General features: G+C 40.3%; 1 protein-coding gene across 3 annotated transcripts in view; it reads left to right on the top strand.

Moving 5' to 3' along the window:
• Positions 1-25,439, top strand: part of septin9b (septin 9b) — a 70,587-nt gene that overhangs the window by 9,759 nt on the left and 35,389 nt on the right. Inside the window, exons 1-2 of one of the 3 annotated variants that reach the window (XM_085459667.1) lie at positions 4,984-5,067; positions 18,537-19,214. In XM_085459667.1, the coding sequence (XP_085315793.1) occupies positions 5,046-5,067; positions 18,537-19,214 (700 nt within the window). In that variant the 5' untranslated portion in view covers positions 4,984-5,045. Of the gene's footprint in view, positions 1-4,983; positions 5,068-11,118; positions 11,316-18,536; positions 19,215-25,439 lie in introns of those variants that run through there. The other 2 variants (XM_085459665.1, XM_085459666.1) reach the window with 2 other exon arrangements.

Genomic DNA, 25,439 nt, shown 5'->3' with positions numbered 1-25,439 from the left:
AAACACTCAACTACAAATCAGTTTTAATTTGCCAAGTTTAGTTTTGTCTGTAGAGTGTGCAGTCTGAGTGTAGATCCATCTAAAAGGTGTTTTTCACTCCTGAAGACACAAGAAGCTTTCAGCTCTCACCTTTTCTCCTCTCTTTCCCCTCAATTTGCCTCTTTCACCGCTTCCCATGCTCGCTCCTCCTCTTCTCATTTCATCTTTTATCTTCTACTCGCTGTTTCTTTCTCCTTCATTGTGCACCGCTGCCCTGCAGGCATCCCTTTAGTGTTGGCTTACATGCTGGTGAGCTTTTTTGCCCGACTGTTATAGAACTAAATTTAGCATGTTTGAGTCACGTTTTGCCCATAGGTCGGGCTATGCAGTGACGGCTTACATTAATGTGCACCCCAAGGCTCTCCATCCACTCTTAGTCAATGTGTGATAACCTTGCGTTCATCTGGACAGGGTGGGTGGGGGTTGAGCTTGTCGCACATGAGTGAACGAGCGCACGTGCCTTTCTGTCTCATGACCATCTGCCTTATAGTGTTTGTGTATTTATGTCAATGAAATGACTTAAATTCATAACAGAGGCACATACAGATAATAGAGGCTGATTATGTGTGTGTGTGTGTGTGTGTGTGTGTGTGTGTGTGTGTGTGTGTGTGTGTGTGTGTGTGTGTGTGTGTGCGTGCGTGCGTGCGTGTGTGATAGGAGGTTATCTCTCCAGCAGGTGATGGAGAGGTGTTGAAAGGTATGAATGAGGGAGGCCTCTGTCTGTCTCCCAAACTGTCTGATTTATGTCTTTTACAAGCTCAAAGAAACAAATTTCCCATAAACTACGCACAAATTTTGTTTTGCAGCACCCAAAATAAAGTCTTTTGGTCTGTCACATACATCTAAAATGTTTGGGTTTTGCTATACAAAAGAGATTCTTTCTAGGACCAAGGCCAGTTTACTATGTATAGTTAAACAGAAGGCATATGCAAGAGAAACGAGGCCATAAATGTCATGTTTATTCACTGGGAACATGAATTCTCTCAAAACTAACACAGTTAAACCCCTTTTTATGAGCTGTTTGAAGCTAATAATGTCCCTCTTTAAACTTGTAATTTATATTCAAGCAGAAAAAGAACATTTAAATAAATAAAGCTGAAAGGTCAGTGTCACTTTAAATAAAGATCCAAAGCACTGCTGCGAGTAATCTTCCAGCAACACTTCCCCAAACTAGGTTATGTGAGATAATTAGGAAAAGAAATGGTAATTAAACTCATAAATAAAATGATAAAATATCTAAAATGTTATTTTGGGGTTTTTTTATCTTTGTTTTCACTTTCATATTAAATAAGTAAACTAAGTCATGGAATGTCTATTTATCCTTAAGTTATAATAATCTTTACTAACCCTAGCTCCTGCATCCACATCATCGGCGCCATTTAAAGGATGTTTCCATGTAAATGTGCACATTCCTGTGTACTAATAGATACCTGCACACACAAATCAGAGAAGAAGAGTGAGACATATATAACAGGGAGAGAGTGCAAGAAACATGATTCTGGAGCATAACTTGTCTCCATCCAAAAATAAAAGAAAACAAAAGTAGCTCTTAATGTCAAACGTGGCATTTTAACACATTTTGCAGCATCAAAAACTACATTTCTGTTGTGTTATATGTGAGTGAGTCAACAAATGCACAAGCACATGTTGTGTGTTTGGTGTGTGTGTGTGTGTGTGTGGGCCGGCGGGGGGGGGGGGTTCTGACCTTGTGATTAACTGCAGCTTTGTAAGTCTGGAAAATCATCGTGGGGCAGAAAGAGCCAGTGGCCAAAACAGACATATCTCTATTTTTAAACGCACACTTTTGTCACAACATCGACTTCCTGCTTGCCATATGGATTCAACGCCAGGACGCTCACTCACAATTTGTCTGTGTTTTTATTCCGATTTGGGGTTTAAAAGGTCTCCTCCATCAGAATTTTATCGTCATCTAAACTCACCAGACGGGTGGAATTCAGAGCTGCGGTAATTGTTCTCAGCCCTTGAAAAAATGGCTGATCTGAGGCAGACTTTCCAAGGTAAAAACATTGCAATTTATAAATGCATATGGATGTTTAGAAATATAAATGGAAATCTTAATTACAACCAACTTATGAGACATAAGATTTTACCAGAATCTTCGGTCAGGTGTTTGTATTTAAAGCCCTTTGTGCGCTATAATCCATGTGTTTTTATTTTTAAAATAGTTATTTTGTTTTATTAACCTTGTTAATGATATATAAAATGATTGTTTTTATTCTAGGTATTATTAAAACTCTAATTATTGCAATTAGCCACAGAGCCTCCCTGGAGCTAAAGCTACTTAAATCCTCACATCGCACCTACACTTGAATATCCCTAATCTGTTTCTTCTGCTCTTCCCTTTTGCAGATGTCAAATGATGGCCCCCGGGACTACAGAAGAGTGGAAGCTGTGTATTTTTTTGTATGTTAGTGGCGCTTCCTGTTTTAGTCAGGATGATCCACCCCTCTACCATTTGTGTTCATTTGATGTGGAAAAGCGTGTTGAAAAATGTGAAATAATGGGAATAATCTTTCCCTTACTAGCCCTGAAATTTGAAACACAGACAAAGCAAAACAAACATTTGGTTACAAAAGACTGAAGATGAAAGTGCTCTGGTAAAAGTGCACTCCAAATAGAGAAAATCTTCTCATCATTACAGGAAATACAGTACTGTGCAACGGCGCCAGACAAAAGGAGCCAGACCTGGCTGTAATTTTTTTTAAAGTTGTCTTCTGCAATAATTCTCAAGGTTTTATGAATGTTTTTCTTTGGACATTGGCTGCTTTTTCACTCACTTTCAGTCCATTCTTTGACCATTTTAATGTGTTTTGTTAGTTCAGCCACTTAACGCTCACCTAAAAATCATCTAAGCATAAAAAGGCATCTAACTCAAGAGATGAACCGGTGTTATATTTATGCATAACCCATTTTAATTACATCTTTAGGCACTTTCTTACTATACTGATTGTCACTGTACTTCTTTTGTTTCTTGCTATATTGTTATTTGTTATATTTGTTGTAATGACCTGGCAGGACCTGAGAAATATATCTGACTCATCAGAAATGAGGGTGACTGTCCAGAAGTAAACATGGTGAAGGCTCTGTCATGGTTTGGGTTCTGCGTTGAGATCTTGTCAAAATTGATGGACTGAAAACATTTGGATCTACCATGCAGTACCATCAGGAAAGCTTGGGACTGAAAGCAGCTTCATTTCTTAGCATTACAGTGATCCCAAACTCACTGCCAATGCAGTGAATACATACCTGAATAGAAAAACACACAATGGAACTCTTTCAGTCGTGAACTTGTGTTCCAAGACCCAAGAGCTCAACATCGTCGCGGCAGTGTACGATCATCTTGACAAAGTACAGAGCAAAAGGCAGCCAACATCCAAAGAAGAGCTCTGAATGCCCTTCAAGAAGCCCGAAGAACTATTCCTGAAGACTGTTTAAAGAAATTACAACAAATCCTGTCTAAGAGAGTTCAGGCTGTGTTTGAAGAATGGAGGTGGTCATACCAAATATTGAATTTCAAGCTCATTACAATTGTATAAACTCTCTCTTGGCCTTGCATACTTTCCATTATGTTTGCACATGTTTCAGTAAATCGCTGCACGTATTTCCCATTTTCCTAACAAAATATAAAGAGAAGAAGAGCGGCTCAAGACTTTTGGACAGTAATCCTTACAGGTTATTTGACCACTTTGTCCAAGGTCTGAATAAAGAGAGATGTTGTCTATCCGCTTGTTTTCATGTATTTTTTTGTGGGTGATACAAAGACTGTTTTAGGTTTATGCTTTCTGCTGACGTTAGCTTTGCAATTTAAAGAAGGGATGTTCCTTCTAAGAAAGAGGAAGTGAGTCGTTGCATGTTAGTCTATTACTCCTCATTCTTTCCCAGACACAAAAACAAAGATGGATGCGTATGAGTTTGTTTTGCCAAGAGAGCAGCTCCCTAAGTGGCCCTTGACCTTGTTGAGCAGCAAGCAGAGGGTCAGGCATGATGTGTGAAGTATGTGTGCATGCTGCTCTGGAGCACCAGTGATTTCTGCTGCTAAATCTGGTTTTGGTTTCACAGAACAATTATGCTTTCAGACTGTGAAAAATGTTGTCATTTCCTAAATGCTGAGCTGAAAGACACAGACACAGAGGTCAACAAGCTTGTTGGTGGAGATCTTGTAATGACGATTATTAGCAAGTTGCAAAGAAGCCTCATTGAGAGGCTCCTCATTCATGAGTGCCAGGACTGAAGTGTTTTTAGATTAGGTTGGATGAGAAATCTCTTTAATCCACTTAGAGACTCATCTGTGGTTTGAAATGTTGGCCTTGGTGAATGTAGGGTTTGTATATCCTGATAGCATAATTAGTATAGCAATGATGACATGGAAACATGTAGTGTGTGTTCTTGGAGTAGTTCAGGGAGTCCTTGTGGACTGTTAAGAGTATTTCTCTTGAAATAAGCGAGTTTATTTTCACATGAGGACCTATGGCCAAGTGGGCTGAAGTTCTATTTGAAAGAGATAATACAGCCTCAGTGTCACGGGAGCAGGCGAGATAAAGAGAAAGGAGGACTCGTTTCGGTATCATGGGGATAATATAAAACACTGGAAAAAGAAAAGTGGAGGGAGAAAAAAGGCGACAGTGAAAAAGTGTCCGCTTATGATAAAAGTCTGTGAAATATGTGTGTAGGAGAGAAAATCAAGAAAGAGAGAAAGAAAAGAAAGCAAGAAAGAGGGACTCCATATGACTCGCACATGGCTGTGGTTGTCTGTTCTGTTCACTTGTTATTCTGACAGACTGAAGACATTAAAACTTGGAGGAAGTAAGAGCAAGGGAGACGGAGGGAGGAAGAGGAGGGAGGAGAGAGGGAGGGTTGGAAGAGGGGGACAGGGTGACTAAGTCAGGAGAAAGGGGAAGTCTTCAAGCAGAAAAAAGAGAGGGAAGGAAAGAGAGGAGAGAAAAGCGAGAGGGTTGCATGTGGCTATCTGAGGTAGCCATTGAGTTATGGAGCGAGACAGAATAGCTGGTAAGTTCAACGTTTTGTTCAGCGTAGCTTCTTTTCTTTTGGTTAGACTTCAGATGGAAGCAGCTTCTTAGCAGTACGGCAGCATTCAGCTATAGCCACCCCACTTGCGTTTGCATTGCTTGATCTGTTGCGGTGGGAGCCGCTGCCCTGTGTCTGCGTGTGTTTGTGTGTCTGTGTGTGTTTGTGTGTGCGCGTCCGTCTACAGGTCAACTTTAACCTTCTGATCTACGTCTCATAGATGTTGCATGAGCTACAAACCTTCAACTTTTCTTCTTTGTTTATCATTGATTGAACGCACAGCCACAGGTACAGTAGGCTGTAAAGTGCTCAGACTATTTCTATCAGCTCTCGCACACAAAGAGCCAGTGAGTAAATCTCATGTGATGAGCTGTCAAATATGACTTCCCAGAAAGAGAAATCTTCCAGTTGCTGCTGAACTGAAGCTACCAGCTTTGGGTACAGTTGATCCACATACACAGCCCATCAGTAGATAGACAGAGCTGAGTCTCCTTGCTGTCATCACAGCATTTTAAGCTGCACAGCCTAGTTGTCAGATTAGTTCTAGCTGGCACATGCAGTTTATTTTAAATTGAGGGGGATAGGAAGCAGAGCTAATATTCCTGCTAATACGATTTAGCTCTGGAAAGAAAACTCTTTCAACTTTCTTGCATCTGCTGCTACTTAGTTCTCTTCTATTCTATACTCTTTTTAAATGTATAGATTTGCTAAATCTCTAATCTGACTTATTGAGCTTTTTTTAAATAATTAAATCCTGGCATCAAGATGAGCAACAGTCTCTTTAAATCAGGTGTTTGAGCTCAGTGAGTGGCATTATGCATAGACACACATGGCACACCTATCTTTGTTTCCACTTGATGGCACTGTTGCAGTGTCATTTTATCTCCTGCACTGTAGTCACCATTTCTCTCAGTTTGTGAAATTTCCCTTGTGGATGATTCATATTTTACAGCTGAAGTGATTCTTATGGAGGTTGATGAATTTAGTAAAGACTGTCACAATAACTGGGAGGCGGTCACGGGTGGTGTTTTCGAGATATGTGACAGAGCATTGTTTTGCCAACAAGAAAGCATTGTAGTTAGATATGACTTCACCCTGGTCCATGCAAGACTTCCTCTTATTTAAGGAAGTCTTGCATGGCTGTTTCCTGGTTTTCCGTCTGTGCTGTATGGTTTAGTTTGGACCTGTTGTCTTGACAGCTGCCCCAGCCCTTACACCACCCATCGCTGATCCTCTCAGCCTCTGTTTTGTAAATGGTAAGAGCTAAGACTGTGATTGCTTAAAAGTGCAAAAATAATTCTTGTGTGCATTTGTAACACAACCATCTTGTTCCTTTTCTTCATCTGTTTGGGATTGAAGTAATATGTTCAACATGAGATGTCATCTACCATGGCTGTCCTGTATGGTGAACACATTGACTTGTTAGAATTACTTTGAAAATACAACTAAAGGAAAATAAATCAAAGCCTACGACTTGACATAAGAGATGTGTCAAGTTGCTTTATGTGTTAGCATTTAAACTGGAAGGAAATAGCCATCATGACTGTTGCGATTACATTAATTGCAGTATTTTGTGGCCTGTTTAGAATCAAATGACAATAATTCAGTAGATGTAAAAAGGATATTAAATAGGACGGTTAAAGCCCTCTTTGATAGTTTTAAAAAGACAAGTTGATACACTTCCTTTGGGAAATAAGGCAAATAAACATCTCCTCACATTTGTTAAGATCAAGAAGTTTCATCAAGTTCTTGTCTCGACACGTCTTAGTATGATGCATTATATAAACTCTAAACACAAAGTTAGTCTGGTCAGGTTTTGTTAACACAGTGATGACCCAGCAAATTCATCCAAAGCTCAGACTGTGCAATGCTCAGTAGAGTCCAAGCTGCATCTCAGACTCTGCAGGCCTCAGTTAGCATGTTAAATGTTAAAGTTCATGACAGTACAGTTAGAAAAAGACCGAACAAGTATGACTTGTTTGGAAGGGTTCCCAGGAGAAAGCCTCTTTTCACTAAGAAGATCAGGAAAGCACAGCTTGGGGTTTGGAAAGTTGCTACTGAACAAACCACACTACTTGTGTTCTTCTGAGAAAAGGAGATGTCTGGCCACAGTGCACAGCCCCATGTTTGGTAAAAACCAAACATAGCATATCAGCACAAACACCTCATACCAATTGTCAAGCACAGTGGTGGAAGAGCGATGATTTGAGCTTGTTTTGCAGCCACGGGATCAGGGTGCCTTACAGTCAGTGAGTTGACCATAAGACCACATCGGTCCGACAGATAAAGCTTGGGTCATACAACAGGCCAATGATCCCAAGCACAAATCTACAACAGAATGGCTGAAAAAGTATTGAAAAATTGAGGTGTTGCTATGGCCCTGTCAAATTCCAGACATCAGCGTGATAGAAATGCTGTGGTGGGACCTGAAGAGAGCTGTGCATAAATAAATACTTGAAACTTCAATGAACTGAAGGAACACTGTAAAGAAGAGCGGGCCAGAGTTCTTCCACAATGATGTAAGAGATTGATAAAGTTGTACAGAAAAGGATTACTTCAACTTATATCTGCTAAACGAGCTTCTACAGGCTACTGAATCATAGGATGTGCTTTTTCCCTCTGTTTTCAAAAGACTGTATCTATCATTAAAAATGCAGTCCACTTTGTTTGCAACTTTTTGGTTTATGTGAATACGACGTTTGCTTTTCTCCTCGAAGTTATTATATTCTAAAAATGCATCTTAGATGTCTAATTATGTTTGTGGCTATTTATATTCGTAAACATCAGCACGCAACGTTTAGCATTATTTTTTAATTTTAGCCTTCAGATGAATCTGAGCACACAGTCTGCAACTTCTGTCTTTAATTAACTGTTCACTCTTTTAGCACATGCATATGGGGTTGTAGAAGTGCTGTTGTGGTGTATCCACTCTGAGAGCTGTATACCCTCACCCTAAAAGACACGTGCACATAACCTCACCCACATCCACAAATACACATGAACCCAGAGTTGAAGGAAATCAAGGAAATCACTCAGCTCACCATGTTCCATAAAAAAGGTGTACAGGACATCCTCTACGAGTGAACGCCTCGCAGTTCTCCTCCCGCTGCTCTCCCAGTATCTCACCTCATATTGTTTCTTTTATTATTACTTAGTAATGATAAATGAGGGAGCCATGAAAACAGTGCATAGAGTAAAGGAAACTGATAGGGAAGCCCCACCTTCACTCCTCCTGAGAGAGGATTTCTGACAGGTGATGTTACTCAACATGATGGAAACATGGGTTATTATAAGGGTGAGAAAACAGAGATAAACAAACTCCTCTGAAAAGTTCATTCGGGTGCGAACAACTGTACAATAGTGGTAAAGTGTCAAAATATGAACAAAGCGATAGCTGTGTATGGGGAACTTGTGGGAACATTTCATGGACAAAATACTCAGGCTTGCTTTTCATCCCTCATAATGTATGTCTCACCCAAAAACTTAGGAGGCCAATTACTTACACAGGGACTAGCATCCAAGTCTGCAGACCACGACAGCCTCCTGCCACTATAAATTGTCCACGCAAATTTTAAGCCAATTTATCTTACTACGATGGAGACAACATGAATCATTTTATGTTCTCACTAGTTTTTCCAGTGAACAGTCATAGTTAAAGCAAGGCCTTATGTGCCAGTGCTACCCTAGGTGACTGCAAAATGTGCAACTTTGATCCAGGCCTAATGTCAAATCTATATAGAAAACAAAGTGATTAAATTATGTCTTTTTCCTAAGAGTATCTGTGATTTTGCTATGTTAGAAATGCTCTACATCTCCAACACTTCAAAGTAAAAATTGTATTTGTGTTCTTTGAGGCATTGATTATAATATAAATGTGCAATTAAATGCAATGTCTCTGGAAAATCCCATCAAGGTGATCTCAGCGTGAATCATTAAATCCCATTCAAACCCCGCTCGTGAAAACATTAAACTGCTCTGGGAATAACGCATTGCTTAAAGGGTTGAACACTCGCGCACAGGTAAAAGACACAAAGCAAACAGTTCTGGTGTCTTTCACTGCCAAAGAGACAGGACGCTGAATGATTCGGGCTCGGTTTGTTACAGAGCTCTTTCAGGGACACGGACCCGCAGACACTCACAAACAAACCTGCGCCTGCAGTTACAGTCAGTTTACACAAAGGCACATTTTCATGTAATGTTACTCACAGATTTGTCACTCCAGATGTCACTCTGGATTTTTGAGCTCATGCTGTTGCCCTGCCTGGATTGTGTATCCATGTTTGGATAAATACACACAAGCTTAAATGAGGTGTGTGTTTCACAAGCCGTGTGTCCTTTAGTGCAACTGCTACAGAATCATGTTGCATATTGTCCACAGTGCAGCACAAAATCTACAGTCAGCATACAGAGAGAGCCCACACACACACACACACACACACACTAATATACACTATAAAGACCTGAACACACAGCTTAATCATTACTTTGCTCTGTCCTTTATTAAGGTGGACTTAAAGCTCAACACGTGAAAATAAATGTTAATATTTTACTATTGGATTTGGAATACACTGCATGTGCTGTGCTCTGTTTTTTGTCCTGAGACACCTTCACAGCAGTTGTATGAAGTAATGACACTGCACCACAAACACACAGTGTTATTCTGTGTTACTGTTGACCTCTCGGGTGTTAGGGTTAGGGGCCACTGGGTGGGCTTGGCACCCAGTGCACCTTAAAATGAAGCTTTTCATTCAGATAGGATTCCGCGAATGCTTCTTAAAAGCTGTAAATGTGCCACGCAACACTTAAGCCTCTTTGTCCATTCTTGTGGTGAAAGACGCCATTTAATTTGTGATACCTAATGTGTGACACTGAAGTGGGAAATACCAGCTTCCTGTGGTTTATTCTTTAGTTTTGGGTTTCCCTTCAATGCCAGTCGGGAATCATCTGCTACATTAATGCTTATGACCGCTACCATTAGTGTGGAAACTGTAAAACTAACCCAGGATCAGAGTGTATTTGCCACAATTCTCATTTGCAGTCATTCCTGTCTCCAAACAGGAAGTTGTGATAAGCTGCTCACTCATGACCAATCATCAATTATCGTGATAGCATCACTGCTGCATTGACTCCGCAGTAGATTCCCGCATAAGAAATCCAGTAGGACGTCCCACAGGGAGACAGTGGAAGTGGTTAAGTAAACGCATGGCTAACTTTGATATTTCACCACTTTGGGTTGTTTTGTCAGCACCTTTTCAACACGATTTCTCTATCGCTACAAAGATCAGTCACCAAATTGGTTAGAGCAGCCTCAAGGACGAGCAATGTAACCATATCTACCACATCAAAAAGCAGGCTTTTCATCAGTGCCACTGCCAGCAGAAGTGCAGTAGTGCTATATTACCTGTGTCCACGGAGCTTGAATTCCCATGTTTCTCCTGATAACACAGTCACACAAGGCGGGCTGGTGCACAAATCACTTGCTGATTGCCCTGAGGCGCCATTGTATATCCCTAATGTCAACTTTCTCCAGGAAGTCTCTCAGGTTTTCGTGTCACAGGAAAGCAGCTACTCCTGAAGTGACTGCACTCTAATTAACATGTCAGCCAGTTTTAGAGGTTGTTTACCCAAAACTGAAACCTCAAAGGCTCACTTTAACTGTAGTCCCGCTCTAGCTGTGCCAGAATGAAGGTATTCTTTATGAAGGTGATCATAACAGCCACAGTTGTAACAAAGATGTCTGATCTGAGTTTAATTTGGTTTTTGACATGCTGTCCACTTCGGCTCTCAGAGCTGTTCAGAGGCTGACTGAGGAAATCACACCTCAGGTTGGTTGGTTGGTTGGAAAGGGTCTCAGAGTGACGTCTGTTGTCTACATGAGTGTGCATGTATGAGTGTGTGGGGGGCAGGGGAAACACACGTACACAGGACATTTGGGAGAAGGGTGGGTGTGTAACTACAGGGAGGAGGAGAAGGGAGGAGGCTTGCCTTTTCTCTCTCTCTCTGAAGTCTGAATGCAGCAACATAGAGAAGTTGGTGGGAAGTCAGAGAGAAACAGCTGATACTTTAAGAGAAACTTGTGGGCTCCGACTTGTTTCACACTGATTCTATTTTTGAGTTTGTTCAAAAGCAACAAACTTTCTTTAGAAGTTGAAAGAAAAGGTTTCTGCCTGAAAAAATGTCTGATTCTGGAGTCAACCCACACTTGGAGGGAATTATTTCAGATTTTGAAGGTTTGTTATGTATTTTTCTGCATTTCTTTCACTCCATCTGTAAGACATTTTCATTGGCTAAAGGCTAAAATTGATCAATAGGTGGTGTTAATGTACATTGTGCTTTTCTTAGTTTCAAATATGTTTCTGTGGGCGGGGGCACTTGTGCATGTATTTAAAAAAACAAAACAAAAAAACATAGCGCTGGATGGATGCTAGCTTCCTGTACCTTTTGTCTGTTATTGATTATACTGAGGTTACAGCAATAACAGAAAGAAACGCAGTATTGAGACGACACAATACCATCACCGGAAAGCCTTCAGCTGTAAACACTGAAAGGGAGACAGTGAAAACCTCAGCATGAAGAACTAACATCTGTCTAACCCCTCATAAAAAAACTCACAACTCTGTCTCTGTTTGTCAAGCCAGTGTGGAACTAGCACTGATTGCCTTTGTCCTCCTTTTCCTCTGCTATTCTGTCTTTCTTCCTTCCTCCTCGCTTGTTTCTTTCCTGTTCCTCCTCCTGTCAGTTCCTACAGCTGCTGTTTGGCCTGATGCTTACCGTCAGACGTCATGGGCTGATGCTGACTTCTGTATCCTTGAGATTGACCAGATTATTGAAATTACACTTGTGTTTGGATTGTTTAAGTAAAGCAACTTCTACCCAGTAATCTGGTTTACAGTGATTTGATACAGCTTTGATGCAGTTAAGCTGTAGACGGGGATAATATCCATAGATTCAAAAAATATAAGGCGGTATAACTGTTTCATGCTTATTGTGTGTTGTGTCCCGGCACTCTTTCAGAGGTATTTACATATGAGCTTGTTTTGGTCACATTCAGCTAAGGATTTTTTTTCTTTAAAACACTTTTTCAATTATATAAGAAAAGTCTCATCCACTGAATTGAATGCACCGATGCAGAAATTAGACAGACACTGGCAGCAGATGCTTTCCATTGGGGCCTCTGTGGATTAGGCTTGTTAGGACGCATCCCATGGATGCTTGATCAGATTGGGATCTGTGGAGTTTGGAGGATGGGTCAAGCCTGGGTGTTTCTCGTTTCCCTTCTTGAGCCTTTTTTGCTGTTTCACAAGCTGCATTCTCTTGCTGAGACCACTGCCTCTGGAGAGTGTCATTACCGTGGCGGGGTGTGCTAGGTCTGTAACAGCTTTTAGATTGATGAAACGCCTCAAAGTAACATCCAGATGAATGTGTACTTTGCATTGGTGGTTTTAATGTTGTGGCCATTCAATGTGTTATTACACTGACTACATTTTCCATTCAGGGTAGAGAAAGCTGCACAGCAAACACTTGACTGAGTAAATCATCATTTTACCCCACATCATTATGCTTTACAGTGCATTGCACTCCACTATATTTCACACTGAGGAGGAAATGGGTACCGAAACAAAAAGGCAATTTAATTGGTGAACACACTGAAGATGTAATAATTCCTCTTCGGATAGACCCAATAATGGAATATGGGTGACTGAAACCTCCATAGAAACTACACACTGAAATAATATTATGACTTTCTGAAAGGAAGAGAACGTATCTGTCTAACCTTAGGAACAAGTCCATATTTATATATTCACAGAGACGTTTGAACAGTGGGCCTCTCATGTTTCTTCCAGCCTAAACAGAGCCAAGACATTTAGGCACATTATCTGCTTACAGGTGTAACATTTTTGTCCCGCGTGACATGCATAGACAGAGAGGAAATTAACATCGAAATGAACAGAGTGTCTGTGTGTGGCACATTTTCCAAACTTGGCAGAGAGGCAAGTGTGTTATTAAGTTGGTATGAGTGGATTATGTGCATATATGCAACACATTCTTTACGGTTCTCTGTGGTCCTGTTCATTCTGAGGCAGACATATTACAGTGCAGGTGGTAAGTTATTGCTAATATGCCAGTTAGATAGAGCAGAGATTTCTTTAAGTATTGTATGCTTGGATTCTCTGACCTGCAAGGAATTCGATTCCAGCCCCTTGTTAGTGAATCTGCGTTTGCTGCTTGTGACATCATCACACCCAGAGGCTAGAGATACAGCTGACAGCGCTGGATCGTCACATCCTTTATCTGTTAGTTTAGTGGCAGATTCAGTGCACCTGCTTCGTTTAAAGAATATTTTTTTTGCTGAGGCATCTTCTAATGTGTGTTGTGTGATTCATCTTGCAAAAAGTTCTTCATTTGAACATCATCGTTTCTACTTTGACGTCACTAAGCTCCAGTGAATCACATGTTTAATCTGCATTTTGTCAACCACTTTCTCTCCCCCTCACTCCCTTTATATCAGGACTTTAAGCCCAATCAGTTTGTTATCTGTCGGTAAGTGGAATGCAACAACTTTCTTTATACCTTCACTGATCACTGATGTAAATCGGTTTTATTTATCTCTCAGGTTACAGCCTTGAGAACCTAAAGCCAAGAACTGGGGTAGCCTTTCAACATCAGACTCCAATCAGTTTGGAAAGTGTGCGCATTAAAAAATCTAACAGGTGAAACTACCTCTTGGTTCTGATTAGAGCTCAGATCTTGGTTTTAAGCATCTGCTTCATCAACATTATGGCAAAAAATAAAAACTAAAAATGCAAATTTTGGTCATTTCTCCACACTCGCTTCTCCTCTAATGTCTTTCCACTTCACCACAACACCTATAACATTCCCAGAATTTCATTTTCCTCGGCCAGACCAGTGCAGACCAGTGCAGTAAATCTGACACACTGAGATGTACTGCTCCCGGGCACCATTAGCTAACCCAACACCGTCAGTGGGCAGCTGAAGGAAGTGTGTGTTTGACAGTTTAGCATTAAGGTTTTGTCTTACCCAGCAGAATAGCATAGTGTGAAATTCTATCGTTTATTGTTTGGCCTTGTCCTGTCAATTAAAGCCTTGGTCATGTTTTTCCTTGCCTGACCACATCGATATATATTCAGTGGCTACTGACATCAGATAAACTGCACTGTGCATAAAATGGTCTTAAATAACCAGTGTGTGACAGACAGCAACTGTCTTAATCACTTGACGTATGACTCTGAGGCTAGAATTACTGGACCCAGTTGTGAGTTCAAGGCTATGTAAAATGAAGTACGCCCTCTTATTAATCAAAATACTGATGTACTGTTTTGTTTATGTTGTTGTTGTTGTTTGCACTGCAATATATGCAGTATATATGCAATATACTTTTATATACATTTACCATCTAAAAGGACGTTACCACAATACTCAAATGAATGAAATGTTTGCAGGTGTGCTGTAAAACTACGCCTTTTATCTGACAGTCCTTTATTTGTAATTCTCCCAGTTTTGTCATCTTAGTTTAAAAAAACATAATTTTCTAATCTGCTCCTGTTTATGGTGTTCATTTGCTGTTAAAGCAGTTTGCTGTTAATGCAAACTAAGCACTTTACCCATCTGTTCCACATTAAATGCCTTACAGCAGTTCAGATGCATAATCCCTTCCCTTTCCCAGCGGACCTTTATTGGGCTACATACATAACAAGTGGTGAAGTTCATTAACAGGAACTGAACATCAATCAATTTAAAAATAAAAAAATAAAAATCAGTGTTTTTAATCACTGAAATAAGAACCAGTCATCTCTAAAACTTGCCAGCACCATATGCAATATATTTCATGTTGTAAGATTTTTGTCAATTATATTATTATATTTCCAGTCTTACAACCTTTGCAATCTTATTGCAGCAATGTAATAATGTGTCAGCTCATCCCTTAACAAATGATGTGCGCCTTTGACATACCAAATCAGTGTGGAAAGCCCTCACTCCCAGCTCATGCCAGTAATAGAAGTGCTTACAGTTTTGTTTTGGCTTCTCCCACTTTCTAGTGTTCTGCCTTTCCCTCCTTTCTTTTGTGTTTGTTTTCCGCCCTCAAAGCCCTGACTATCTCTTATTAGTCCATCTGCACTGAGATGATACCGAATGTTTGCGTTCATTTGTTGGGATGTCCTTGAGAGTAAGTGATGACACTGATGATAAAGAGACAGTGTGGCTAGGCACCTGGGCTGCATATAGGATAAATGACTGTGAACAGCTGCTTCTGTTTTTGTGTGTGTTTTGTTTTGGGTTTTTTTTATAGTGGTAGTCCTGAGATACATTGTCTGAGCTGCATTATCTTCCCACAGGAGATAGTGTGAGATACTGGAACACTGGGCAGTGATAGGTAGTGGAGGGACGTGGGGAGATGAGGCCTCTGGCTCCTGTTAATGAGTTTCCTCTGGGGTAGACTGGACCTCTCATTTCTTGCTCATAGTCTGGGAATGCTCTTTCACAGGGAACTATGCTCTTTCATCCATCTGTCAGTCCTACAGAAATACAATTTCTATTGCTATATGATCCTGTACTTAGGATATTCTTTCTTCCTCTTTTTTCTTTGGCTAAACAAGAAAACAGAACGAGGTATGACAGACTTTATGAATAAGAATATAAGAGTTGACTGATGAGTGAATGAAAAATGCCCCCGAATGCCCTTTTCCACTCTCTTTATTCCTAGAAAAAAAAAAGCAGAGAAAGATTAAAATACACTTGTGCTCTTAAATTATGTACACTTGGCTGCACGGCCTCTAAATACAAACAACCTGAGAGCAAAGCACTCAAACCCTTTGCTCCAGTCACGTGCCTGAAGGCATATAATCACAAAGCAGCCAAGACCAGAAATACTAATCTGCAATCACTTAACAGGTCACTGGAAAACATTTTGGTTCAGCTCTCTGATTTTGGTCAGACTTGTGAATATATCCCCCAGGTTTCGCTTCTCACACTTGCAACTTCTCCAAAGTTAAACAAAAGTCTACAGCAAGTGTCAAGAAAAGTTAAGAGTGTGCACGGGTGTCTGCAGTCCTGACTGCAGAGGAGGTTAAAAAGAATGCCTCACTGATTAGACTCATGCATGTATCACAGCCTCTTTGCTTCCTGTGAAATGTGCAGACTGATTTTGGCACACCGACTCATTTTCTGGTCAGAGTTGAAAGTAGCCATAACCTTGGACTCCCTCTTAGGAATCATCAAAAACAAGACAGCAGGCGTAAGAAGGGCATAGTTCGGTTGCAGTGTGGGTTTGGACACCATTTACAGATTGCATATTCAAGTAATAGACTGTAAAGTTGGATATTGAACTTCAGGCAATAAGAAACAGAATTGTGAGAAAGAATATTGTTAAAGTGTTTATTAGTAGTTGTTAATGATCTTTTGTCAACGTTTCAACTTTTCTTAGTAAAACAGATGTTTTCCACACATAGCACAGGCGTTGCACAGCTACATTATATTCAGTGACTTCAGGTTTTATCTGCCTAATGGCTAAGACAACATTTATAAAACCAGTCTTCTACATAGTAATAGTGCCAAGGATGAAAGGTAACTGTACCTCAAGGTCCAGATGAGTGGTGTACAGGGAGGTGCGGGGAGTTAAAGGGATTTGTAAGACAAATCACCACGAACTCCAAGATGTGAGATCAGATTTATTTATTCCCGCGGTGCATGGGAATTTCCTTGGTGTGTCCAACTAACACAAAAAGGAGAACAAGACATCGGCTTTGGCCTGAATTTTTCTTAGACAGCAAATTGTATCAAATGTCCACCATGCTGCTAGGAGGCATCTCATGGCAGTAAATCAGATTAGGGATGCTGGCTGATGTGCAGCTTTGATGTGATTGTGTTGAGTTCCGCAGAGTTTTGAGAGCAGTGAAGCTGCAGCTCTGTGTCCTCCCTGTGTAGTTGCTTAAAAATAAACATGTATACATTCCCTCAACACATACTTACATGTCTTTACAAGCATTTTGAACAAAACTCCAAATAGTTGCATAAAGACATAGGCACACTTGGGAACACCGCAAGCCACAAACAGATCAAATAATCAGCACTGTGCTTTGGATTGTAAGAAACTAGAGATGCTCTTAAAGGGTGTGCGTGAGTGGACTAGTCTTACTAGTATATCATTATGATGCCAGCTCCTGGCCACTGGCTTGGCACAGCAACTCTGAGAGTCAAATTCAAGTTGACTCTCAGCCAGCACAGTCTTACCAGGGGGTGATTCCATCCTTCAGTGTCTTCTTGGACAGTGCTGTTATTTTCTCACATCACAACTAACCTTGGGGAACTATGTGCCTTTATCTGTGTGTTGACTTTGCTCAAAAACAGGGAGTCTTGGGACTTTTTTTTGCCCAGATGCTTGGCAGTCGATGTTTGACTGATTGCGTGCGCTATAACATGCCGTGAAACGCTTCGAGTGACTCTGTGTGAAAGCCTAGAATTTTATATTGTAGCGTACCACACACGTAGCAAGCAAGGTCATGACAAAGAAAGGCATGGACTGGCTTAAACATGTCAGTCCATACGGCAGCGAAAAACTTGCTGCTGGTGATTGAGAATGAAATTAGATACAGTACACGGCTTAATTACTAGCGCATGCTGTTTCTCTCGAGTGCCACCAAAACTGTTCCTACAGCTTCTCCACCCTCAAACCCCAGGCGCTTTACTACTTGGGTGCTGTTCATAATGCCTTTAGAAAAAACAGTTAACTTTTTATATTTCTCACTTAATTGGTTTGACCTTTTTGATGACTTTTTTATGACTTTGTTCCTGCTACTTGTAAATGTCACCGTTTATAAGCGAAGGATGTACTTGATTTATTTAAGAAATTGTACCAGTAAATTAACGAGCTTTCAACCAGTTGTGTTCTGTTTTATGTGAAAAGTAACCAAGTATGTTTAGTACAAGTTAGAGATACTGCTTGCATGCATTTGTCAAGCAGAAGAGTGTTTTTCCTCTTTTTTACTTCATTAACAATTCCACACTTGTTACAATGACCTGTGATATGAATATAAATATAATTTAAACTATTTTGATGCCAGACAGCAGTAAAAGAGCAAACTGCTACTTGTGAATTGAAGCATTTCTACAGGAACAACAATAGCTTAGTTATGTTGTTCATACATTTCTGAAGATTGTTTTTGTACTTATGTACTACTATTTGCTTACTTTAATTACATATGTAGTGGGTAACACTTTTACCAATATAGACCAATACTTTTGTGTTATTTAACCTGTGTTTTAACTAGATTTTGTGTTGTTATTAATCAGCGCTTTAATTTTCTATAATATTTTATTGTGAATCCACCAACTTTTTGCTTTTTTTCTAGATCACTTGTAAAGCACTTTGTAACTGCTTGCGTGCACTTGAATGACTGTATGAATAAAACGCTGTCTTGGTCTCCTTCATGCAGCCCTGAAGAGGTCCTTTGAGGTAGAGGATGTTGACACTTCATCTCACTCTTCACCCGGCTCCCGCCGGACAACCAACTCACCTCACCGTAACGCCATGTCTCCCACCAGCATCTATTATCGTGACCTCGGTTCTGCCACCCCGGCCACTAACAACAACAACCTCAACTATACCCAGCCCCGCTCTATCATGGGTGGAGGAGGTTCCAAGACTCCGGAGCCTGTGTCCCGCCGTTCTGAACTCTCCATCGACATCTCTTCCTCCAGCAAGCAGGTCGATAATGTCACCAGCCCTGCTTCCGCACGCTTTGTGAGCAACAGCGCCCTGAAACGCCCAGAAGTCCTGGGGCACTCCAAGACGCCCGAGACAAGCCACAAGAGGGAGGTGACTTTTGCCAAGACGTCAACTGACTCCCCGGTCACACGCCGCAATGAGAGCAGCATGAACAACAACGGGACCAGCCGAGCCCCTGAGCAAAATCACACCCGCAAGTTTGAGCCCCCTAGTCCAGGGGATATCCGTAAACCTGATATCAGCATCACTAAACCACCTCCCGAGAACAATGGCCACCATCCAGCAGTGCACCACCCGCACCACCCCAACCCTCACCACAACACCATCGTCACCACTTTCCGCTGCTCCTCGCCTAACCATGGACGCAAATCCCCCAACCCTGACAGTAAGTCTGCTTTCACCATATATCAGTCCAACCCACGCTTATTCCACTCATATTTTTCCTTCTAGTCGTGCCCTGAAATTATGTCTGCTGAACTCTTTTTGAAAAAACACGTCTGAAACACAGTAACTTTATGGTATCTCCATGAGATTTGTTAGGTTATTTGTTAGCCTCTCATCTGCTACTTGTATCACGCACCCTTAAGGCTGTTGTTTCAGATGGATGCTGTTGGTTGTTGATTTGGAAAATTCTCTTTGACAAACTGCTCAGATTTGTTAACATGCTGTCTACTCATGCATTCTAACGTCTTTAGTAAAGTGGTGCTTTGGTGCATTGATATAGTTCACCAGCTTGTGTAATTGCTTTAGCATTGACTTACCATATTGATGTGGGAATATCATCAGTGGAAAAGAGATTAAAAGGATTATAAAAGACTGTCTTAAAGTCAAATGAAACCAATTACATTTTCTCATGTGATGAGAAACAGCAACTTTAAACTCCTGGCTGCGAGTTTACATTTGAAAATCCCCCAGTGAGAAATGTTGTCACATTTTCCAGATTGCATTTTATTTGATCTCTGGTGTTATTGGACTTCCATTTGGACTTTATTTTTTCCTGCTCCCTTCTGTACTCACACTGCACACTGCTCCATTCTGCACAAAGTGACCCAAGTATCAGATCTCTAACCAAGGAAAAAGCAGCAGTAAGAGCAGCTGGTTTGATTAATCTGATGTCTGCGTATCTGTCAGTAATACAAGGAAACTTATCTTTAGAGGCCTGTTTCTGGGTAGAAACAGTAGACTGGGCTGTCTGTGTTTGTGGTTATCCATGTCTCTCCTGAACAGCGCATTAGAGCCGGGGCAGTTTTGTGATACGATGAAAGCCTGACCTTTATAGTAATTATGGCAGCTAAATAGTATTTGTCTTAAGTACAAGGTAAGAAAGATGAAGTAAGACCATGAAATGATTTTATCCCACAGGACTGTGTTGTATTTCGAGCCGCTCGAAGCTCAAATGACTGATCATGATACAGAATATAATTTTTGGTTATGTTTATGTTCAGGTAAATGTGGTATTTGACAAACTTCTTTATGTATTGGGTCTCTCTATGGTAGAGCATCACTTCCTGTTCATGTTACAACTCGCAGTTGTGTTTTTTGCGAAGCCAATTTAATTAAAAACCTATAGATAGTGTCTCAAAACATTTATTCTGTTCATCTAGACATAGTGTTTTCTGAAAACTCTACATCCAGCTACATGCCTTGTGCTATGCTATGTGCCTTGCACCAACTCAGTGTAGAGCAGCTACCTGAACGCTGCTCCCACAGAGCTCGATTGTCTTTTTAATATTTTTACTTCTTCAATGAGTACAATTCTAGACACAGTAGTTCCTCTGAAAAAGAAAGCCTTAAGTCATACTTCCCTGGTATAACTCTCAAATGCACACCTTAAAGCAGGTAACTCGAAAACTGGAGAGGAAATGGTGCCTCGCTAATTTAAAAGATCATAATTTGGCCCAGAAAGCCCTCTGTAAAGCTAGAACATCTTCACTGATTGAATGAAATACAAACAACCCTAGCTTTCTCTTCAGCACTGTAGCTGGGCTGGCAAAGGTCAGCTGGCAGTAGTTAAACCGTTACTAAAAAAGTCATCATTTGAACTGTCTTAGGTAATTATAGGCCAATCTCCAACATTCCTTTTATCTCAAAAATTCTTAAAAGAGTAGATATAAAGAAGGTAAATGATCATCTGCGGAGGAATGGTTTTAATTGAATAGTTTCCTTCAGGTTTCAGAGCATACATTTTATTGATATACACATTTGACACCCAACTTTATCTTTCCATAAAGTAAGATAACACACACCAATTAGTAAAACTGGAGGAACGTCTTAAAGACATGAAGACCTGGATGACCTCTAACTTTCTGCTTCTAAATTCAGATAAAACTGAGGTTTTTGAACTCATCCTTAAAAATCTTAAAATGCAGTTTCCAACCAGATTCTTAGTCTGGATGGCATTACACTGGACTCCAGTAACACTGTGAGGAACCTTGGAGTCATTTTTAACCAGGATGTGTCCTTCAATACACATATTAAACAAATATGTAAGACTGTTTTCTTCCATTTGCGCAACATCTCTAAAATTAGGAACATCCTGTCTCAGAGTGACACTGCAAAACTAGTTCATGCATTTATTACTTCTAGGCTGGACTACAGTAATTCGTTATTATCACGATCTCCTAAAAACTTCCTGAAAAGCCTCAAGTTAATCCAAACTGCTGCAGCAAGAGTCCTGACAGGGACTAGAAAGAGAGAACATATTTCTCCTGTTTTGGCTTCCCTTCATTGGCTTCCTGTTAAATCCAGAATTGAATTCAAAATCCTGCTCCTCACATACAAGGTCTTAAATAATCAGGCCCCATCTTATCTTAATGACCTTGTAGTACCATATCACCCTATTAGAGCACTTCGCTCTCAGACTGCAGGCTTACTTGTTGTTCCTAAAGTATTTAAGAAGCAGAATAGTAGGCAGAGCCTTCAGCTTTCAGGCCCCTCTTCTTTTGGACCAACTTCTAGTTTGGATTTGGGAGACAGACACTATCTCTACTTTTAAGATTAGGCTTAGAACAGTTTCTTCCTGTTAAAAGGGAGTTTTTCCTTCCCACTGTCACCAAAGTTCTTGCTCATAGGAGGTCATAAGATTCTTGGGGTTTTCTCTTTTTTTCTTTGTATTATTGTAGGTTCATTTCCTTACTATATAAAGTGTTTTGAGGCAACTGTTGTTATGATTTGACTGAATTGAATTGAATTAAATACCTTTGAGCTCTTTCAGCATAAGTGGCAGAAGTAAACATAAAGAATAAACCTTGTCTTCTGTACTTATGAGTAACTGATGATACTAAATTGGGCATGAGTGTGAAGGTCTGCTTCTCTGTATTAACACTGGGAGAGCCCAGCAACCTGTTCAGTGATGGATACAAATATGGATAAGGAATGTATGAATTGGTAGCTTTGTGTAGTTTTTGGTATAAAACTTAAACGTGACATTTTCTTTTTATTTCCTTGGAGTGTCGATTATTTGGATCTGCAAATTAATTTGCAAATGGCTTTTAAAGATCATCATTAGGATTAATTAGCAAAATGACTATAAATCTCTTTCACAGATTCAGGTGATGATTAAGTATTTTAATCACTGGGAGTAACCACTGTCATGTCACACTGTTTTCACAGTGTCATTTATTAAATTGTTATTATAGAAAAATTGGATTATGGCCACAGACTCTACAGCCATCTGCTTTATTTGTTAAGTTTTTGGCTGCACCTTTAGCCGCGAATGCCAATTAAATGGCCATTAGCTTGCATCATTCCAAAGCTAGTATAAAAATGCAAAACTCTGCTGTACTGGATATAAGCTGGATATATCAGCTTTTATCAACAATGCCAAGTATTTTGCAATTATCACTTGATGAAACATAATGTGTGTGTTTTCCTGCTGATTTTAGACATTTAATTTTATATTTACCTGGTTTGAAATATTACACTAGTTTTACCATGAAAACTGCACTTTATCATCTGGCAGATTTTTTGTTGTTCAAAAGTGTCCCAGTGCGCCCATGTGCCTGTGCTGTAAGTATGTCACGTTGTACTTATAGTCTTTTTTTATTGCATATTACTATAAATCTCTTGACGGTGTGCTGAGAGTTTTAAACGGTTCTCTTCGAGATTATGTGAGCTGTAGCCACTTATTTGTCCACAGGGAGAGGCCCAAATAGGGGTCTAAATGAGGGGTGCTTATAAATGCACTACTGTCACAGATTTGAAATTTCTGAAGTGTATCTGCCTCATAGATAACAGGGAAAGTTATTTGCAACACTTCAACTAATGATTATGATTTGATTATTTTTTCCATATTACTTTTTTAAAGTGTTTTGCCCTGATTTCCGGCCTATTCAGTTTTTCCAGAAAAATGACATTACACATCATATGAGTGCATATGCACACACGCACATGTGCGCACACACACACACACACACACACACACACACACACATAGTGTACGCTGTGCTTGCTTCCTTCCGTGTTCTCTCAGTGTGATTGTTTCCCCTGCAGCTGACCTCACAGCAGAGCGCTTCCTCTCACAGGGGTCATGTGATCTAAGTTAGTCAGCTTCCTCGACAATATCCCTCCGTACTTTGATGTGAGCATTAAGGGGAATGAAATACGCCAGGATGTTTAGGTAAAAGGTCAGCATGAAAAGAAATGTGCACGCACATCCACTGCTGTGTGACTTACAATCACTGGTAGATCAATGAATAGCACATACGTCATCTGAAGAGGGTTAAGTCAACAGAGGCCGCACAATTCTGTCAAATTTTATTATACTGCACCAAATCATAGCAACAGATGTCATCTCAGGCAACTGTACATACTAAGTTCATTATGGTGTTTTAGCTAGGGACGTGGACGGCTGTTCTACTCCCAACAGATGCACAAAGACTCAAATGCACATTTGGACTTGACATTAACACTTGTTGGAGTTTTCTTATATTTATCTGTAAGCCACTGTCTTCAGTTTATTCACCCTTTTAGTCTATTAGGTTCCATAAAAAGTTTAGTGTTAAAAAACTGTTTCATTACAGAATTCTAGTCAAAATTTTGCTGATAATAACCAAGGGGTTGAGCTGAACAGGGAGAGACGTGTTTAAATCTCAAACAAATTCAGAATTTTCTATCTTGTATAATGTGGTGAAATATTAAAAGACCTCAATATTGTCTCGGTTCAGCTGTGATAGATGGCAGCTTAAGTACTTGAAGCAGAAAGAAGCAGCTTTTTTAAGTAACAGCTTTAAACTGATCCAGCACATCTAAGAAATGTAACAACAAAGCTTCACTTCAGGCCAGAGGCATTCTGATGGGTATCTGGTCCACTCGTTATCTTGACAGTTAGGCCTGCTATTCACCAGTTCATTGCAGAAGGAGCCCTAATATCTCTGGACAGAAATGCTTGAACCACCTGTAGTCAGAATTTTTTTAGCACTTTTTTTCTGACACATTTTTCAACTTTAATACAATTTCTTCTTGCCGGAAAAGCCTTTATTTTAAGATCAAGCATGGACTTTTATAGTAACTCATTAGAGTGGCTGACCATAAATAGTGTCTTTATCTGTGGGATGATGGGACTGGTATAGGTTATCATTGGGAAAGGGTAACATCCAGTAACCTCATTTGCTCACTTCTTTAGTATTTTGTTGTGATAAGGGTAGAGAGGAAATTCAGAACATCAGAAAGTGTAAACTGTAACACACTAAAAATACAAAAAGGAAACCAAGGCTATGGCTTTGAGAGTAAATGTGTATTTAATGGGTGTTACTGAGGAGTCGCTTCATGTAGTGCCATTGTGTCCTGTCTTCCTGTTGTGATGGTACGGAACAAAAGTGATATCCTCATTTCAGCTGGACAGAATATGTCTGCCTATTGCCTTAATTGATTCCTATTATTATTGACATTTCTGTTCATAATTAAAATGTGGTCACTGTGAAAGAAAGACCAAGTGAGGCCATTTGTCTTTAGTTTGGACTGACCTTCTAAAAGTGAGGAGGAGGCGTCCACAGAGGGTGGAGGGCGATTTGTCTCTGCTTGTCCAAAGGTCAAAAAAGGCCACACACGCACACACACATGCACACACAAACAAGCATGCTTTCTTAATCTCTCTTTTTGTGTGTATGCGTGTTTTTGTTGTCTCTCATCGACACACACACATGCAAACACGCAGCCTCCGGCAGAGGCACATGTGGGGTCAATCCTCTCCCAGTGTAATTACTCTGGACTGATCCCAGACCATTACTCAGTGTGACCCTTCGGCTAATTGCCAAGGAAAAAAATGAGAGCGGGGGCAGGCTTTACCTATGCGCTTGTGAGGAGGAGCTGTTCCTTAATGGGAATAAAATCCTACTTTAGTTTGTTGTTCTTTCATTAACGCGAGAATCATTTTGTTTGAATTGTTTGAAAATCCTCTCTTCTGTTGGATTATAATAATATTTTTTTAGATAGAAGTACATTTTTGCCAAATAATTCAAGATCCTTGATCATGATGATGAGAAATTTGTGGCTTAAAATGACGCTCTTGCGCTGAAGGGGAGACTCTTCGTGTCTGCGTCTTTGGCTGTGCTGCAAATTAATGAGCACTTTTGCTCATGTGAAGTCAGCGAGCCTCGAGTTTACATCTATT

The sequence above is a fragment of the Copadichromis virginalis genome, linkage group LG6 (genome assembly GCF_057382275.1).
Source record: "Copadichromis virginalis isolate Kocher_CV1m ecotype Utaka linkage group LG6, C_Virginalis_male_GT1.1, whole genome shotgun sequence".
Classification (NCBI taxonomy): Eukaryota; Metazoa; Chordata; class Actinopteri; order Cichliformes; family Cichlidae; genus Copadichromis; species Copadichromis virginalis.
The sequence above is the reverse complement of the archived record's forward strand: the minus strand, read 5'-3'. Positions and strand labels throughout refer to the sequence as shown.